Source organism: Stegostoma tigrinum, chromosome 1, assembly GCF_030684315.1.
Source record: "Stegostoma tigrinum isolate sSteTig4 chromosome 1, sSteTig4.hap1, whole genome shotgun sequence".
NCBI lineage: Eukaryota > Metazoa > Chordata > Chondrichthyes > Orectolobiformes > Stegostomatidae > Stegostoma > Stegostoma tigrinum.
Window position 1 is genome coordinate 35,128,499 of NC_081354.1, and position 20,574 is coordinate 35,149,072.

The 20,574-nt window shown below is 41.8% G+C and overlaps 2 protein-coding genes across 5 annotated transcripts in view; one reads left to right on the top strand and one right to left on the bottom strand.

Annotated features, from left to right (window-relative positions):
- nudt6 (nudix (nucleoside diphosphate linked moiety X)-type motif 6) overlaps positions 1–9,461 on the top strand; it is a 119,302-nt gene extending 109,841 nt beyond the window's left edge. For all 4 annotated transcript variants that reach the window (XM_048531210.2, XM_059644592.1, XM_048531219.2 and 1 more), the window contains one exon: positions 3,029–9,461. In XM_048531210.2, coding sequence (XP_048387167.1) covers positions 3,029–3,432 — 404 coding nt within the window. In that variant the 3' untranslated portion in view covers positions 3,433–9,461. The remainder of the gene's footprint in view (positions 1–3,028) is intronic.
- Positions 244–20,574, bottom strand: part of fgf2 (fibroblast growth factor 2) — a 96,065-nt gene continuing 75,734 nt past the window's right edge. Inside the window, exon 3 of the mRNA XM_048531233.2 lies at positions 244–6,845. Within this exon, the coding sequence (XP_048387190.1) occupies positions 6,657–6,845 (189 nt within the window). The 3' untranslated portion in view covers positions 244–6,656. The remainder of the gene's footprint in view (positions 6,846–20,574) is intronic.

The following is a 20,574-nucleotide window of genomic DNA, read 5'->3' on the forward strand; positions in this document are numbered from 1 at the left end:
GTGAGACTCCGGTGAAGCGCTAGTGTTATGTCCTGCTTTCTATTTATCTGTTTAGGTTTCCTTGGGTTGGTGATGCAATTTCCTGTTCTTTTTCGCATGACGTTCATTTTGCTTGTTGTCTGTATAGGGTCTTTTAAGTTCATTAGCTGCTGTTTTAGTGTGTTGGTGGGTTTGTGGGCTACCCTGATGCCAAGAGGTCCGAGTAGCCTGGCAGTCATTTCCGAAATGTCTTTGTAGGGGAGAGTGGTTATGGTTTCTGGGTCCGTTTTGTCTGTTTGTTGCTGAGAAATCGGCAGACTGTGTTCATACAGACCAAATTCTGAACTACAGGAGCAACCATCCCAACACCCACAAATGAAGCTGCATTAGAACATTATTTCAACAAGCCACCACACACTGCAGCACAGAGGAACTAAGAGCAGAAGAAAATCACCCATACAGCATATTCAAAAAGAACGGGTACCCAATGAACACAATCTGACGATTTCTCAGCAAACCCAAACAAACAGACAAAATGTGCCCAGAAACCATAACCAATCTCCCCTACAAAGACATTTCCGAAATGACTGCCAAACTACTCGGACCTCTTGGCATCAGGGTAGTCCACAAACCCACCAGCTAATGAACTTAAGACCCTATACAGACAACAAACAAAACGAACGTCATCTACAAAATACCTTGCAAGAACTGTGACAAACACTACATTGGACAAACGGGCAGAAAGCTAGCTACCAGGATGCACTAACATCAACTAGCCACAAAAAGACATGACCCACTATCACTAGTATCCTTACATACAGATGAGGAAGGACACCACTTTGATTGGGACAACACATCCATCCTAGGACAAGCCAAACAGAGACACGCACGAGAATTCCTAGAAGCATGGCATTCCAACCGGAACTCCAACAAACACACAGATTTGGAGCCTATCCACCATCCTCAGAAAAAGAACAGGAAATGACATCACCAACCCAAGGAAACCTAAACAGATAAATAGAAAGCGAGACATAACACCAGCACTTCAGCGGAGTCTCACTGATGTTACCTAGAATGGTGACAAAACATCTGAAAACGAACCTTCCAGCTCAGCAAGCAAACTCACATCCTGAAAATACTTGTGCTTCGAGAATAAGATTATAAAAGTTTAAAACTTTGATTTAAATGAACACACTGTTCAGGTAGGTCAGAACTGAAATTGTACAACAAAAGTTCATTTTTAATTCCAACTAAAAGACATCCTCTTATCAGTCTCTTGTTGCATGAAGAATGCATTGGATAATTCTGAAATTTGTTCTCACACAGTCTAATTCTTGCAGTTGTGCTGGTTTCTTTTATGCCCAAAAGTTTTTAAACAATTTTGTGCATAAAAGCTCAGTGTCTATGCTATAATATCATAAAGCTAAACCTGTTTTACAGATTTACATCTGTATGTTAAAATAAATATTCACATTGGCAAGGGATTTACAACTGTTCAGAGGCCAGTATGCTGTCGCTAGTGGGTATCAACTGAATTCTTTTCAGTTCAGCCGGGACTTTATTGTGCTGAGACAATAAAGTTCAGGTCCTTTGTATAAAATTCCTTGCAACAATTACTTTATTTCTTAGAGAGAGTTAGTCTAACCAAATCAGTCTCTTGTGAAGTAACTGTCAAGAAAAGGGCCAGGAAACATACTCAGAGCACTTCAAAATATACCATGAAACAGAAGAGATCATTGCTGGTCTACTGCAAATGAAAAACGAACAGGCTTTGAAAAAGAAACATGAAGGGATGATCAAATAAACTAAAATGTAGTTGATAAAAACACCTCATTTTAGAATAATATTTACATGCATTTGCAAGTCTTCAAACAAATGGATTCGATTGACAACCTTGGGTTACAATTTTTTGATGTCTTTATTACATGCACTTAATGGAATCAATTATCTACTAAGATGAATCTGGTCTTCCTCTTTATTGCCATTAACACAGGTTAAACATCTGCTTACTCTTTTCAGTTTTGTTCAAAGTAACATTCCATTCCTCAAAAAATGTATTGGTAAAAATAATTTTCTTTAGTTTAAATTGTAGTATCATACTAAATTGTTAAGAAATACACAATCAGAAACAGACACTGAAGAATAAAATGACAGAATGCCCATTGACCATATATCTCTGCTATCACCAGCTTTGATAGAAGTGCTTTACTTTGTGTAATCTGCCACCCCACTATGCATTTGCTAAATGAATTTAATTTAAAAAAAACAAAAACTTGGTTCCCTGCTATTCTCTGCAGATGGAACAGTATGGATCACCAAGCGGCTATAAAATGGATAACGTCCCACATATGCAAACAAACAAAAACTTGAAAATCTAGATATATTGAATAAAAACAGGTAATGTATACAAAAATTAAAGCATTGCTATCTGGAACAATTTAAAAGGAAAATACAATGCATGGGTTAAATGAAGACAGTAACCATATATGGTGGTCAGGAACAATTATTGCAGAATACTGCAAAAATAATCTGTTCTTGTAGTCCAAAACAATATCCATTCGAGAAATGGGATATAAATGATTTTCTTGCACAAAAATACCTGTACAGTTTTATGAAGTTCTGATAGTACTTATTTACAGTACCATGATAGAGTCAGTTACATTCTTTTTAATGATATCCAGTGATGGGTGTGATTTTTAACTAAAACTGAATTAATAATTTCTTAGGGTAAGGTAGTACAACCCATGAAGGAAGTTGACATGCCTCAAAGCTGTGACTGATATACATCCTGGCAATGTAGCTACATGCACTTCATTGGGCTTTGACAGGTATTCAGTATGACTCTCCAAATAGCAGGCCAACAAGCCCAGCATTGAAAAATGCACGAGTTGCCATGAAATAGCTTGCAGCTTATTTATGCTGATGTTGTAGGTGTGGAAATGCTGTAATTTTGCAATTAATCTATATGAAATCTCAATGTTGGTATTCACATTATCACTTCGGACACTTTCCAAGAATGTTGAAAATTAAATCTGGCTGTTAATTCTAGGTGAAACAGCTGTGCGAGAAGTATTTGAAGAGACTGGAATAAGGTCCAAATTTATATCGCTTCTCAGCATCAGGCAACAGCATAACCATCCAGGAGCCTTTGGGAAATCAGACATGTACATTGTTTGTCGTCTGAAAGCAGTCTCATTTGACATCAGTTTTTGCCAAGAAGAATGCCTGCGGTGCGAATGGATGGATCTGGAGGAATTGGCCAGAAGTGAACACACGACTCTTATAACCAGCAGGATAGCCAAGCTGTTGTTTTATGGATTCAGGGAAGGCTTTGACAAGATTGATGTAAATATGAGAGAATTTCCAGCAGTTTATACAGGGCTTTTTTACAAGCTTTATCATAAAGAATTACCAGAGAAATACGAGAAGGTGCAACTGAATGGAATCAAATAGATTGAAGGAAAATAATTGCTGTAAAGATTAGAAATTCAATTTGTTCTAGTTTGTTCAATCAAATAAACAAATTAAATAACTGATGAGCTATATAATGGGTAAAATCCAATTTTGTTCAGTGTTGAGAAGTATATCTTCGCAACATTTTTATTCAAATGTAAAAACCAAGCTTCCTGATACATCACTTAAATTTTGAAAATGACAGATTCCCTCAGGTTCATAGTTCATATGTTTAAATACTGAATTAAAGACACATACAAAATGCCTCATAATTATCATCATTGGTTCATCCATTTCTTCCTCCTTAAAATTGTGTTTACAGAAGAACTTGCAGCATATTTTCATTTCTTTGTAACTTTACAAAAAACAGTAGGGAAAGAGTACTAAACAGCAAGTGTCCTTTTAGAATATATTTGGGTATATCAACAAGGTTTACTTTTATATTTTTGTTTTAAAAATCAGAGTAAATATCCTAAAAGCATTTAAAGAACTTAATTGTACAAATATGACCCTATATATGCATCACATCAAATATATTAAGGAAAAAAAGAAGCGGACAGGTTTAGGGAAGGAATTCCAGAGCAGAGAGCTAGGCAGCTAACGGCAAGATATTACATGTGGGAGGTCACCAGGAATGTGTACAAGACCAGAGTCAGAGAAGTGCAGAGTTCTCAAATGGTTGAGAGCTTGAAGCTACTACAAGATTGGGAATTGGCAATATTTGGATTAAAAAAGGTTAAAAAAAGTTAGATTGCAGCATTGCTAGACCAAGAAGCAACGTTGGTCAGCATCTTGAGGGGTTACGGCTAAGCACGACTTGGTGTAAATTAGCATTCTGACAGCAGTTTTGAATTAGATTGATGTTAAAAAAGGTATAAGGGTAGAGGTGGGAGGTTGTCAGGAAAGCATTGGAATAGCTGCATAATTGCATTTGGAGGTTAAAACATAGATGAGGGATTCAGCAGCTGATGAAGGAAGGATGATAGATAGTATTTCAGAGTTTGCAGGCAGTCACGGTGATGGTCGTTTTGTGTTTGGTAGCCCAGCTCAGAGGCAGATAGGAAAACTCGTCAAATAATAATGATGCAAATAGTCTGGCTCAATTTCACCAAGTGGCCAATAATGGGTATGCAAACAGTGACTAGCAAACAGAGTTTGTAGCAAAGGCTTAAGATAATAGCTTCAGACATCAAAATACTTTGGACTTTTACAGCTTTGAAAACAATACTCTTGGTAAATGGAAGCTAATTTATAATAAATGTACCAATTTGTTTTATACCACCTTCAATAACATTCTTCAGGCTACAGTATAATGTTTTCCACATGAAATCAATGTTGGGAAAGATTATGCAAAATACCACACCAAGGGGAGGGGGGACAGAGAGGGAAAAGGCAAAAAAAGTGAATTAACTCAGCAGATTCACTTCAGTCTCCTTATAATATGTAGGATGGAAGGGAAGGGAGCTTTGAAGGGAAACAGATGTATTTTTTTTTTAAAAAAAGGTGTGTCCATGGAGATGCATCCAGTAGAGACTCTATTTGTGATGGTCTGGTTGTGTTTAATTTCCAAATCAATGCTGTATTGTTTTGGTTGAAATTTGAATGTCAGTGTCACAATCCAGAGCATCAGTTACATAAAGTATTCTTTCACTGTAACTATGTTTATTAAAGCACAGTTACGATGTCATATGCTCAATGTCGCTAAAAGCAAGCACATAATCCTATAGGGTTTGTTAGTTTTACTCAATACATTATTGATCCATACTATTTTAGTTCATATTAATGGCTAGAGCTATTCTTGTTAATCAAGACCTTAGCCATAAAAGGACAAGGTCCAGTCCAACCTAATTTACATATATTCATTTAAGTAACATATATTGATCATTCAGAATGGAGCTGGAGGAACACAGCAGAACAGGCAGCATCACAGGAGAAGGAAAGTTGACATTTCGGGTCAGAACCCTTCTTCATAAATGGGGAGGGCGAAGGGAGCTGGGAAATAAATAGAGAGGGGGGTTGGGCTAGGGATGGTGATAGATAAATGCAGGTAGGGAGTGGTGGGATTTGGTCAGTGGGATTGGAGAGGCAGACAGGTGGGAGAGAAAGTGGACAGGTTGTGTATTCCCATGTCCAAGCCTCCCTCTCATCCCTGCCTCCTTGACCTGACACAACCTGTCCATTTTCTCTCCCAAATATCTGCCCATCCCACTGACCAATCCCCACCGCTCCCTACGTGTACTCCCTTATCCCCATCCTGTCTACCTTTCCCAGCCCCACACGTCCTCTCTATTTATTTCCCAGTTCCCTTCTGTCCCCATTGCCAAAGGGTCCCAACCCGAAATGTCAACTTTCCTGCTCCTCTGATGCTGCCTTGCTTGCTGTGTCCCTCCAGCTCCACACTTGTCTGACTCCAGCATCTGCTGTTCTTGCTATCTCCACATTGATCATTGCTTTTCTTTGGTCACTCCCACTCATTCCAACCTATAATTACAAAAATCCATCGCCTGTTTTGCAGTCCTCAAAAGTAGAACACAAAATGAAAAGAAAACACTAATAACTCAAAAAAGTAAATCAATATTCCAAAAAATGAACATAACATTTCCACAATACCTTTTGGATAGCTATCAATACATACTGCAAGTTAAATACTTATGACTCTGCATACGAAACAAAGAACCAATGAATTATTGAATTTATATTTTAAAAATGAATATTTTAATCTGGCAGTGGGCAACATGAAACACCTAAATGTTTGGTTCTAGTTGTGTACTTGTTGCCAGTTCAACTAGTGTAAGGGAATCAAATGTGACAGTTGTTGGGTCTGTAGTGTATGTAACCCTTTGAATATCTTGATAAGTAAATACTGTATCACAGCATCAACCTAAAGTCTAAATCAAAATAATTGTTATACAGTTATGAACCAAAATTAACTTGATAATTTACCACATAAACCAGTATATGGGATTATATACAGGACATTCTGATGTTTAACACTGTATAATTTCAAAAAGAAACTGTGATAACATTCTACTAAAAATCACATTTTGTATAGCGTGATATTGCACAGCTGATTTACTGCAGTTTGCAAAAATCGCCAAAACAACTCGAGCATGGCGACAAGATACTGTGTACACTGGTGCCTTTCACAGCAATAAAACAGTCATGTCAGTTTTGTGTTTGTGAAATTGCCACTTTTTAAATAACTTGGGAACAGCTGGAAGAGACTATGAGCACTTCGCAGACATCGGCAGAAATAGAATTGCTTTCTGTCCTGGTCCAGTTTTTGGTCCGGGTTTGTACTGTCCAGTTCTTTTGAGAGCAACATACCAACTTTCATATTTCTTTGAACGATATGTATTGTAGTTATTTGGCTCCAATCTTTCATGAAAGAAACATTCATCTGTTGGCAATTTCTGAAATAGAAAGAAAAGTAAAATTATAGTTTGTTTTACCTGAAAACCACAATGGGGGTTTCTTAAAAATTAAAATCTTATGCATGGATAAATCAATGTTATATAAAGAATCAAGTCCTGGTCCACTTGTTGTCACATTTTTACAACTGTATACAGATACAAATGAAAAGTAACCATAAAAACCCCATGCACTTTAGTTAACTTTTCAGACAAATACGAGGCTGTGGAATTCACTTCTGGGGTTAATGGCAGAGGCAGAAAATATGACATTTAAGGTTTGGTTGAGTAGGTCAATGAAACAAAATGAGATGTTGAGAAATGGAACATGTTTGTCATATTTAAGATGACTAGCTGGTGTCCATGATGCAAGTTTGTTGAAGTATTTATGTAGATCCTCCACCTTGCAATCCCAGGCTCTCAACTTGTACTAAAAGTAAATTAGCCTACAAATCAATTCAACTTCTGTTTCACAAATTTTGATGGGCTTTACAATTCAACTAGGAGGCATATTAAACTAATTGATAAAAATAATGTATCATAAAAACTGAGGCTGCAGTGCATCATGTCCTGCCACAGTTATCCCTGAACCTCTATTTCACACTGCCATATTTGGTGCTGACTCCTTTGTGCAACACAGGAGGCGAAAACGTAGTAAATGGGATATATTTCCTACACTCATATCAATTTTTGTAACCCTGTTTTAGTATTACAATGTGAAGATTTATAATGCAATCCCATATGTAAATATAATTAAAATATGAGAAAATGACAATGTCACTGTTGCATTTTAATGAACCACACTATTCAACTTTATGCTACTTATCATAATTCAAATTTCTAACATCCAACTAAGAGTTCAAACAATTTGCTTTTAAATTTGAGTGTACAGATTCTACAATAACAAACATGTTTGTACGAATGTTAACACCAGGCGCTGCATCCTATATTTTGGCTGCAAGCTTCATGAAATTTTACAGAGATATTCTCATGAGACCCAGTAAGATCACTCGCCAAACTCACCTCAACTATTTACCATACCCCTATTGCCCATCCACCACTCATTCTACCACTTGCTGCATTTGGAACAAATTACCACAGTTCGGGTATCCCAGAATAGATAGGCATCCCTGGTGCCAGTGCCATCCCTCAAAAAGCCATTGTTCGCTTGGACTGTCACCAGTCTAGACTTGCCCCCCGGTATCTACTCCAGACACAGCAGACAAGGGAAAATTGACGCTCCACTTTTTGAACAGGGATCTGGAGGCCCTGGTTTATGGGGTGGCGCTGTGGAGTGTGACTTGAATCAGTCAGTGATAGAAGGTATTACAGCTAACAGTGACACTGGCAGAGCATGAACAATGGTGGGTGGTTGGCACAATGACAGAAATATATAGTAAGGTATTGCAGAGAAGATGGTGGCACTTACACTGGCAGAAGGGAGGACAACATTGACCTGCTTCCTTTAGTGGCAGTCATTCCTACAGATGGTTTTGTCCACAGTAGGTGGCAACATTAGATAAGGCTGGGATAGTTTGATGTCATGGCCTCCATTGCTGGTCCTGTGGGAGAAGGACACCTACTGCCGCACAACACTAAGCAGCAGAGCCTTCAAGTCCCTATCCATATTCCAGGTCACCAATTTTACTCATCTGCCATGAATAGGGCAAATAAATAAAACCACCGACTATGGATGATGGAAACCTGAAAAACACACTGCTGGCGAAACTCAGCAGGTTTAGCACCATCTACGGCAAATAAGCAAATTCAATGTTTCAGGTTCTGTGATCCTTCATCAGAACAAATAGCGTAGATATCAGGAAACAAGCTGGGCTGCTCTGGACTAAAGTGGAAATATCCTAGTTCACAACAACCTTTAAAAGGTGGCATGGATGCCAGGAATGTGGAGGTAATTCCAGCATATCCTGGCAGTGACAAGTTGTTCTAGGCATGGTGTGAGATGGGATGGGGCTAGGATTAGGCAAAAGAGACACTATAGAGATGGAGTAGATAATTAAGGTGGTGTTTGGCCAGATTTTGCAAAAAAATCCCACTGGGTTGTGCCTTTGATGCAACTGGCACTAGCCAAACAAAATGCAACATTCAGTGCCCTAAAACAAAAAGCAGATCTGAGCACATGCATTGTGTGCAATTTACAAAGATAAATCAGTAACATTTAAAAGTTAACCAAATGGTACAATGCTTCTTCCTCAATTGCATTTCAATTGTTTTTAAACTAGTGCTCCCCTGCTGACCATGATTTCAAAGTGAGTATTTTTTTTAAAAGCCTGAAAAATTTGAGAGACGATATTCAGATAACTGAACTTGACTGGAGAGTTTTCTCTGCACCCCTACCAACTGACAAGTTGATCATCAGCCCACCAACTCAAAAGCCAGCCGTCCTAAAACACATTCCACGCTAGGAGCAGCATTGATTTATTTAGGGTAAGACTTCCACTATTTTATAAAGGTATTGTTTCTGAAGGAATGAATGTTCATGTCATATTGGCTCAGTGTGACACGGTTTGTGTGGAGACAAGCAATTCTGCTCCAAATTTGAGCAAGTTGATGTATATTTACTGGCTACTTAAGTTCTTAACAATCGTGTCTTACCAAATAATGCTGTACTTACTGCTATCATGCAATAAACCTTTTTAAACTGAAGAAAAGCTGTTGTCTCTTCTGTAGATACTCTACAGTGACAGATCTTGTATCATTAATCACTAGTTGTTAGGCCCAAGACAAAAGCCTTGGTGACTGAAAGCTACCAGAAAACACTTGCAAATGGCAGAGGTGGCAGATTCTACAAGGTGTTAATGATAGTCATCTGGGAAAATATCATTGTTGCAGCAGTACAGATCTGACTCACGAGTTGAAGAAACCCAGAAGACCCAGGAGAGAGATTTGAAGCATATTAGTTTATCACTTTAAAGTCATTACCACTTTAAAGATGACTGTCAGCCAGCCAGCAGCTGAAATGCTATTGCCAACAAGTGAAGATAGTGACAGCTGTGGAAGCAGCAAGGTGGCAAACTCACTACTTCAAAAGGCAAAACTTCATCCTGAAGCACTAGGGCAGAAGCGTGGACCACGCAGAGATAGAAAATCCAGAGAGCTTAATGTACAGAGAAGCTGAAGTCTCCAGGAGATAAAAAGTTAGAAATCCCCACAGCAGAAAGGAGTAACATATGCATCAAAACTATACACCTGCATTACAATGGACCAGATAACTGTCAGATTTGCTCTAGTTTGTATAGTGTTATCGAGGTCTGCATTTATAGCTGGGAATTCCGATCCTGGCTGCTTCAGAAGCAGGGTATACCTGAAACAAAGCAAACTCTGTTGCAGGAAACTCAACCCACACCCCTTTTTGTAGCCAGTGTGCTAGGTTCTGAGATTTAAATGTGGATCAACATAGCCAGACACCTGGACAGCCGCTGTGAAAGTTAAGTATATAAGGCAAGTCTGGGGTTATAATGTGAGGTAAGTATTGGGAGTGCTCAGAGTAAGTTTTTGTGGGGATGTTTTATGTGGAGTGGTTCAGCTCAATAATTACCCAAAAGTTCATGCAAGTCTTTAATTGTTTAACTGTTCTGGCTAACAATTAACTTAAGGAAAGTGTAACCCTCTCATTTCTTCAATGTAAGGATTATTTCAGAGGGTTCAAATGCAAAGAACTTGCCCAACAGAATTCCCACATAGTCTGCCTCATTTGGGATTCCACAGGGTCCTGACCTGCAACTCCACTTTGCACTGTAGAAAAGACTTTGGCCATCAGATTATCCAGACCAACGATTAAGACTAGTACACAGAGGAAGAAAATAATGCAATGTGTATGCATGCACATCATTTGACAAAAATTGCAATTTGATTTATTCACCAAAACCCATAATGGGTTGGAGGTATCCCTAAAATCATATGAATGCTTATTTAATTCCAACACAATGAGAAGTTTGTCAAACATGAAAGCATTTTGAAAGCTGGGATTGGAGGATTTGAGCTAGAGGGAGAGGCTAAATAGGATGGGGCTTTATTATTCCTGGGGAGAAGACTTAGGGGTGACCTTGTAGAGGTTTACAAAATGATGGCCATGGATAGGGCGAATAGCCAAGATCTTTTTCTCAGGATAGGAGACTTCAGAACTAGACAGCATAGGTTTAAGGTGAGAGGAGAAAGATTTGCAAGGATCTGAGGGCGGTGTGTATATAGAATGTGCTCAGGGAGGCAGTGGGTACAATTACAACATTTAAAAAAGGTATCTGGATGGGAACATTAAAATGAAGGGTTTTGAGGGATATCGGCCAGATGCTGGCAAATGGAACTAGATCAGTTTAGGATGTCTGCTCAGTGCAAACAAGTTGGACCAAAAGATCTGTTTCCATGTTGTATAAACCTGACTAAGTGTACATGACAGATCTGTTAAACAAAAGAAAGAATTAACATCTATGTGAAACTTTAGCTACAGATACAACAATGGTTCCCTTGCCTAGATAATTCTACAACGTGTTAAAAGATCCTGCATTACACTCTGCATTCCTTCTGACCCCTTAACCATATGACACTTCCAGCAAAGTTATGTTGTGTCAATTTTCTCAGTTTGCAGATACTTAGAGTCAGATGTACAGCATGGAAACAGACCCTTCCGTCTAACTCATCAATGCCAACCAGGTATCCGGATTAATCTAGGCCCATATCCCTGTAAACCCTTCCTGTTCATTTACATCCAGATTGTACCAGCCTCCACCACTTATCATTCTAAACATGCACCACTGTCTGTCCCCTAAGGCCCTTTTAAATCTTTCCCCCTCTCACCTTAAACCACACCCTATCCGTGGCCTTCATGATCTTATACATCAAGGTCACCTGTCAGTCTCCAATGCTCCAGGAATAAAAAGCCCCAGCCTATTCAGCATCTCACTATAGCTCAAACCCTCCAACCTTGGCAACATCCTTGAAAAGGTTTAGAAAAGATTTACAAGTTTCACAACATCTTTCCTATAGCAGGTAGACCAGAATTGAACATAGTATTCCGAAAGTGGCTTAACCACTGTCTTGTACAATCACAACATGGCTTCCCAAATCCTATATACAATACACTTCAACAAAAGAGATTTATAATCTGTGTTGATCTTGCTGAATTCAAATTATAAAATCTTACTATTATCTCAACTGAACAAAAGAAGAAAAAAAAGGTGCAATCCCCGTCCATCTGCTTGCCCTTTCCAACATTGATCAGAAACTTGCCATTCCACACTGAGGGAGCAGCATTATTTTTTCTCCTTACTGGAACAGACAATAATTGATTTTGCCAAACTAAGTCACACTTTTGGTTGTGAAATTCAAACACCAATATATCCCAAGCATTCGAATCATGGTTTGACCAAATTTTAAAAGTTGAAAAACTGCAATATACAAAGAAAAAAAATCCCATTCAAACCACAATGAACAAAGGCAAATTATGTTTAAAAATACTGAAAAGCCAACTTCGTCAAGTCCTACATTAGTTTATGGTGGCTAAATCCAACATAACTACTTAGCATTCAAGTATTCAAAAATCCACTCTGTTAAGATATTAACTTGGACTGTGGATGCCTGGTATCAATGTTACAAAATGGGGTTTGAAGTGTGCATTTTTAACATCAAATGGCAGTAAAACCAAGAAAATTTATTTCCAACTCCAAAATCTATAAAATGAAGCAATATAAACAATTAATTTTTAGAATTATTTCAACTGTTTTTAAAGTTAAGTGATGTTGATTAAAAAGGAAAGAACAGTAGCATTTCAAATCATGTCCGAAAATGACAGATTCCCTGCTGTTTATGCCTGTGCACTTTGTATAGCTTCCAAATAAGACACATTCCTTATACTTTCACTTCTACACTTCCCAGTACAAAACTCTGAATATAACAGAATTTCAAGAAAATGTAATTTTTCAATTCTGACTGGGTAGCAGAGCACAAAAGTTGCAAGTCTAGGAGCTTTCCTGAATGACTGAAAATATTAAAATCAGACTGCTGACACATTCCTTAAAATTTAAAAACAAGATATACGAATGATGATTTTAATTCTGAGGACTATAGCAACACTGACGTTCTGGGAAACATTTTCCTTATTTTTTTCCTAAGATTATAGTAACTAATAGAAAAGGTCTGCATCTATATCTTACAGCCTCAAACAGAAGTAACATCTTAAAATGTTTGCAAAGAAAATAAAATTGATTCAATATTCACAAAAAAAAACTTACAAGCAGGAAACATGTCCATTAAAGACCTCTTTTCAAAAAATAAAAGCCAAGTTCATTTTTCAGAGTTCTGTTGCATTCTGTTTCAAATAAAACTTGTTACTTCAAAAAATGATTTGTTGCAAGTGTTAATGTCCTTCTCATTCCTGAAACTTTAATAGAATTACTCTATAAATAGGCCCTATTTAAACATGAAAAGTACTGTTCCAATAAAGGACATTTCATGAAACAATCTAAAAAGTTCATCCACAATGAAATTATCTGAATTTTTGTAAAGAATTAGAAACTCGTGTATTTGCCTCTATCAAGTTTAGACTAATAATTTGGTGTGATCTAGACAACAGGAGTCTGTTCTTCAGATTCCTGAAATGAAATTAGAGGCTTCAGCCAATAATATTTTTCTTGTGTGGGAGCTACTGCAAGACAACAGGCTGAGAAATATATAAAGAGTAAAAATCACCAATTGAAAAATAAAGCAGCCCATGGTAAACCGAAGCTATAGACTGCAAAATATTGCTGTCTTCTACTCCAAGTTCTAACAATTTTCTTCAAACAAGTTCTTCCCTTTACCCCTCCTGTCTGGAGGATAATGAGTTATGTTGGTATGGAGCTGCACTGACTGCAAAGGGCACACAGCCAAAGGTTTTCATTACTCAAATATGGATTCTTCCAAAAGTCAGTTACTCTGCAACCAAGGGACCGCTAAAACAATTACCACTCCAATAATTTCTCCATCAAATAGAGCAATTCGAGATGCCAGGATAAACAGCTTAAGGCACCCCTTATAATGTATTTCCTATTAGCATTGTAGATGAGTATTAAGGTTGTGCTGTCAAAAGAGAGGGGACAATGGCTTTCCCCATAATTTATCCAGAAATGGCACAGTAATTGGAAGGGGGGGTAGTGAAATGGAATATCTGAATATAGTTGCCTAAGAATGTACCACTCCACACCAGTTATTAAAATACCATTCTCTTCAAGATATCTTTTGTCCAAAAACCAAATAAAACCCATGTTTACACAGCGTGGATAGGATCTAAGCCTTAGGACTGGTATTTGCTCATGCAAGTATCCCTTTAATTGATATTGGTAAATCACTCCCAAAACAGCCTCTGGCACAGATATTACACAAGTCCCTCATTTCAGTCACAGAGCTGCTTGTTCGTCTTACTCCCGTTTTTCCCCCCCCATCCTGTTTTTCCTCTACCCGTTTTAATATTGAATTCAGCTCCTTGTAAAGTTTCAATAATAGGAAAATCAATGGGCTCCAATCTCTGAAATAAATGCCATCAGCTGGATTTAATCTGTTTCAACTGAACGTTGTTTTGTCCTGGAGAAACTTCGAGATGTTTTATAATTTTGTTGATTTTCCCCCCTGTGCATTTGCTGTAGTTTTTCCCAACAGTGCTTGATCATCCGGAAAAATCTCAGCCTCCCAAATGTTTGCATTCTCCTGTGTCACAGTCCACATTGTTCTTTTTAAACTCAAGCTAACAGATAGAAACTAGGCATATCTTAGAAGGAAAATGGTTTACTTTTATTGGTACATCTGTAAATAGCAACTCAGTATACAGCAGCAGGATGAGTGGACAGGAAGAACCTCAGCCTACTTCACAACTTCAGTTATTATCCTCATTTCATGAGTCAGCTAGGTGCAAGCAATGTTTGTTTGTCCCATTTCAATTACACTGAAATGTGAGGCTGGATGAACACAGCAGGCCAAGCAGCATCTCAGGAGCACAAAAGCTGACGTTTCGGGCCGAGACACTTCATCAGAGAGGGGGATGGGGAGAGGGAACTGGAATAAATAGGGAGAGAGGGGGAGGTGGACCGAAGATGGAGAGTAAAGAAGATAGGTGGAGAGAGTGTAGGTGGGGAGGTAGGGAGGGGATAGGTCAGTCCAGGGAAGACGGACAGGTCAAGGAGGTGGGATGAGGTTAGTAGGTAGCTGGAGGTGCGGCTTGGGGTGGGAGGAAGGGATGGGTGAGAGGAAGAACAGGTTAGGGAGGCAGAGACAGGTTGGACTGGTTTTGGGATGCAGTGGGTGGAGGGGGGTGGAGGGGGGTGGAGGGGGGGGGGGGAGGGGGGGGGGGAGGGGGGGGAGGGAAGAGCTGGGCTGGTTGTGTGGTGCAGTGGGGGGAGGGGATGAACTGGGCCGGTTAGGGATGCAGTGGGGGAAGGGGAGATTTTGAAACTGGTGAAGTCCACATTGATACCATATGGCTGCAGCATTCCCAGGCGGAATATGAGTTGCTGTTCCTGCAACCTTCGGGTGGCATCATTGTGGCACTGCAGGAGGCCCATGATGGACATGTCATCTAGAGAATGGGAGGGGGAGTGGAAATGGTTTGCGACTGGGAGGTGCAGTTGTTTGTTGCGAACTGAGCGGAGGTGTTCTGCAAAGCGGTCCCCAAGCCTCCGCTTGGTTTCCCCAATGTAGAGGAAGCCACACCGGGTACAGTGGATGCAGTATAGCACATTGGCAGATGTGCAGGTGAACCTCTGCTTAATGTGGAATGTCATCTTGGGGCCTGGGATAGGGGTGAGGGAGGAGGTGTGGGGACAGGTGTAGCATTTCCTGCTGTTGCAGGGGAAGGTGCCAGGTGTGGTGGGGTTGGAGGGCAGTGTGGAGCGAACAAGGGAGTCACGGAGAGAGTGGTCTCTCCGGAAAGCTGACAGGGGAGGGGATGGAAAAATGTCTTGGGTGGTGGGGTCGGATTGTAGATGGCGGAAGTGTCGGAGGATAATGCGTTGTATCCAGGGGAGGTTGGTAGGGTGGTGTGTGAGAACGAGGGGGATCCTCTTGGGGCGGTTGTGGCGGGGGGCGGGGTGTGAGGGATGTGTTGCGGGAAATACGGGAGACGCGGTCAAGGGCGTTCTCGATCACTGTGGGGGGAAAGTTGCGGCCCTTAAAGAACTTGGACATCTGGGATGTGCGGGAGTGGAATGTCTTATCGTGGGAGCAGATGCGGCGGAGGCAGAGGAATTGGGAATAGGGGATGGAATTTTTGCAGGAGGGTGGGTGGGAGGAGGTGTATTCTAGGTAGCTGTGGGAGTCGGTGGGCTTGAAATGGACATCAGTTACAAGCTGGTTGCCTGAGATGGAGACTGAGAGGTCCAGGAAGGTGAGGGATGTGCTGGAGATTGCCCAGGTGAACTGAAGGTTGGGGTGGAAGGTGTTGGTGAAGTGGATGAACTGTTCGAGCTCCTCTGGGGAGCAAGAGGCGGTGCCGATACAGTCAATGTACTGGAGGAAGAGGTGGGGTTTGGGGCCTGTGTAGGTGCGGAAGAGGGACTGTTCCACGTAACCTACAAAGAGGCAGGCATAGCTGGGGCCCATGCGGGTGCCCATGGCCACCCCCTTAGTCTGTAGGGAGTGGGAGGAGTCAAAAGAGAAGTTGTTGAGTGTGAGGACGAGTTCCGCTAGGCGGATGAGAGTGTCGGTGGAGGGGGACTGGTCGGGCCTGCGATATAGGAAGCAGCGGACGGCCTTGAGGCCATCTCCATGCGGAATGCAGGTGTACAGGGACTGGACGTCCATGGTGAATATGAGGTGTTGGGGGCCAGGGAATTGGAAGTCCTGGAGGAGGTGGAGGGCGTGGGTGGTGTCACGGACGTAGGTGGGGAGTTCCTGGACCAAAGGGGAGAAAATGGAGTCCAGATAGGTGGAGATGAGTTCGGTGGGGCAGGAGCAGGCTTAGACGATGGGTCGACCAGGGCAGGCAGGTTTGTGGATTTTGGGAAGGAGATAGAAACGGGCCGTGCCAGGTTGGGGATCAATGAGGTTGGAGGCTCTGGGTGGGAGGTCCCCTGTGGTGATGAAGTCGTGAATGGTGTTGGAGATGATGGTTTGGTGCTCGGGTGTGGGGTCATGATCGAGGAGGCGGTAGGAGGTGGTGTCGGAGAGTTGGCGTCTGGCCTCGGCGATGTAGAGGTCAGTGCGCCATACTACCCACTGCGCCACCCTTGTCTGCGGTTTGATGGTGAGGTTGGGGTTGGAGCGGAGGGAGCGGAGGGCTGCCCGTTCTGCGGGGGAGAGGTTGGAGTGGGTGAGAGGGGTGGAGAGGTTGAGGCGGTTAATGTCTCGATGGCAGTTGGAGACGAAGAGGTCGAGGGAGGGTAGGAGGCCTGGCGGTGGTGTCCAGGAGGAGGACTTGTGTTGGAAGCGGGTGAAGGGGTCCGCCTAGCTGAACTCGTCCTCACACTCAACAACTTCTCTTTTGACTCCTCCCACTTCCTACAGACTAAGGGGGTGGCCATGGGCACCCGCATGGGCCCCAGCTATGCCTGCCTCTTTGTAGGTTACGTGGAACAGTCCCTCTTCCGCACCTACACAGGCCCCAAACCCCACCTCTTCCTCCAGTACATTGATGACTGTATCGGCGCCGCCTCTTGCTCCCCAGAGGAGCTCGAACAGTTCATCCACTTCAACACCTTCCACCCCAACCTTCAGTTCACCTGGGCCATCTCCAGCACATCCCTCACCTTCCTGGACCTCTCAGTCTCCATCTCAGGCAACCAGCTTGTAACTGATGTCCATTTCAAGCCCACCGACTCCCACAGCTACCTAGAATACACCTCCTCCCACCCACCCTCCTGCAAAAATTCCATCCCCTATTCCAATTCCTCTGCCTCCGCTCCCACGATTAGACATTCCACTCCCGCACATCCCAGATGTCCAAGTTCTTTAAGGGCCGCAACTTTCCCCCACAGTGATCGAGAACGCCCTTGACCGCGTCTCCCGTATTTCCCGCAACACATCCCTCACACCCCGCCCCCAGAGGATCCCCTCGTTCTCACACACCACCCTACCAACCTCCGGATACAACGCATTATCCTCCGACACTTCCGCCATCTACAATCCGACCCCACCACCCAAGACATTTTTCCATCCCCTCCCCTGTCAGCTTTCCGGAGAGACCACTCTCTCCGTGACTCCCTTGTTCGCTCCACACTGCCCTCCAACCCCACCACACCCGGCACCTTCCCCTGCAACCGCAGGAAATGCTACACTTGTCCCCACACCTCCTCCCTCACCCCTATCCCAGGCCCCAAGATGACATTCCACATTAAGCAGAGGTTCACCTGCACATCTGCCAATGCGGTATACTGCATCCACTGTACCCGTGCGGCTTCCTCTACATTGGGGAAACCAAGCGGAGGCTTGGGGACCGCTTTGCAGAACACCTCCGCTCAGTTCGCAACAAACAACTGCACCTCCCAGTCGCAAACCATTTCCACTCCCCCTCCCATTCTCTAGATGGCATGTCCATCATGGGCCTCCTGCAGTGCCACAATGATGCCACCCGAAGGTTGCAGGAACAGCAACTCATATTCCACCTGGGAACGCTGCAGCCATATGGTATCAATGTGGACTTCACCAGTTTCAAAATCTCCCCTTCCCCTACTGCATCCCTAAACCAGCCCAGTTCGTCCCCTCCCCCCACTGCACCACACAACCAGCCCAGCTCTTCCCCCCCACCCACTGCATCCCAAAACCAGTCAAACCTGTCTCTGCCTCCCTAACTTGTTCTTCCTCTCACCCATCCCTTCCTCCCACCCCAAGCCGCACCCCCATCTCCTACCTACTAACCTCATCCCACCTCCTTGACCTGTCCGTCTTCCCTGGACTGACCTATCCCTCCCTACCTCCCCACCTATACTCTCTCCACCTATCTTCTTTACTCTCCATCTTCGGTCCACCTCCCCCTCTCTCCCTATTTATTCCAGTTCCCTCCCCCCATCCCCCTCTCTGATGAAGGGTCTAGGCCCGAAACGTCAGCTTTTGTGCTCCTGAGATGCTGCTTGGCCTGCTGTGTTCATCCAGCCTCACATTTTATTATCTTGGAATTCTCCAGCATCTGCAGTTCCCATTATCTCTCAATTACACTGAATCCCTGTTTATGTCCACAGGTGAGTGATATAAAAAAATCTATATCCTAACAAAGTAGAAAGAAAGAAAATAGAGGAATTGCAGGATTGGAGGAAGTATGCATGCCTCAGACAAAACTCAAAATTTTAAGCATGAAAACGAATGAATACAGTCACCATTCTGCTATCAGCAACCTCCCCCACCTGTAATCCCTGTCTAAGTACTCCAAGTGATTTTAGAGTGCTGTGATGAAGAGTCATCTGGACTTGAAATATTATCTTGCTTTCTCTCCATGAATGCTGCCGACGACTGATCTCCGGCAATTTTGTTTGCTTTCTGTGCAGATTCCAACAGCTACATTAATTTTCTCCAACAGGGGATTTGAGGGATTGGAAGATACAGACTGCTCAGGCAAGCAACGGAATTGTCAAAATGTGGACGTAACAAAAGCATGGATGAAGTTTTTTAATTCCTCACCCCCCCCCCCCCTCCCCCTCCCCCACAACCTCCCCACTTCCCCATAGATGGGCTGAGACTGGGAGGCAGACTTTGGATATCAGTGTAGCAGGATGCTATTAGCAGTGTATGAAATACCCCAGTTTTTAAAACTGATAGCTTCTGAGTTAAAGACTTTTGATAGTAAACTCTTAATCATCATAGATAGTTGTCAATTTCTGAATAATTTCAATGCTACTGATCAATAAAGCAACTTTAAAAATTCTTACCATTTCGTTTTTGGATTAAATCACCAGATAAACCCTTTCTTGAAAATTGCAAGTCATGATTCAGCATTCTTTCCTTAAATAAGAAGATCCAGTATAACATTAAGTACAAAGTTAGCAATCTTTCTAACTGTCTTTCCCAAGCTGTTTACATTTCACCTCACATCAGTCCTCTGTTGCAATCCTTTTTAAAAGGCCAGGAATATTAAAAAAAAACATACTATATCATCATTTTGCAGAAGCCTGTTAAAAGGTGTTTCCAGCAAGAATTTCCAGCAGAACTTGCAACTTCAATCAATGCCAATTCTTCAAAACTGAATTTTACTTCAGCTCAGAAATTGCGACCACACCTTTAGTTCAGTTGTGAAAATATATAGTCTGGATCTAGAAAGACATGGGCTGAAACAAAAAAAATGTGGAATCTATGTTCAATCCTAACTAAAATCTACCATCTTTGAGAATTATGAATAATTTTTGCACTGTATCAAATTCAAATGATCAAGTTACTATTTGCAGGTGCAGACTACAATTATTGAAGAAACATATAGCGGTACAAAACTCCTAGGAAGTTATCAAATAAAATAGCAAGGGCAGAAACATACATTGTGCTATGTACAATCAAAAAGAACTGTCTCTCCACTTTGCTGCCAGAGTTTCATTGAGAATCAATTGTTGTAATACTGCAGCTATATCTAATAGTTGTACCTGAATTTTATAAATTCAACTCCCCTTGATGCACCCCACTTCCTCCTCCTCCACTACACAACCAAGCTACTAGAAAAACTCAGCTATGAATCTAGCAAGCAACACAAGATTCTTTATTTTGTCTGCACCATTAGGCTTGTGAGCAATATATTGTCTAGTGTACAGTATTAATAGAAATTCTCAGATAGGAA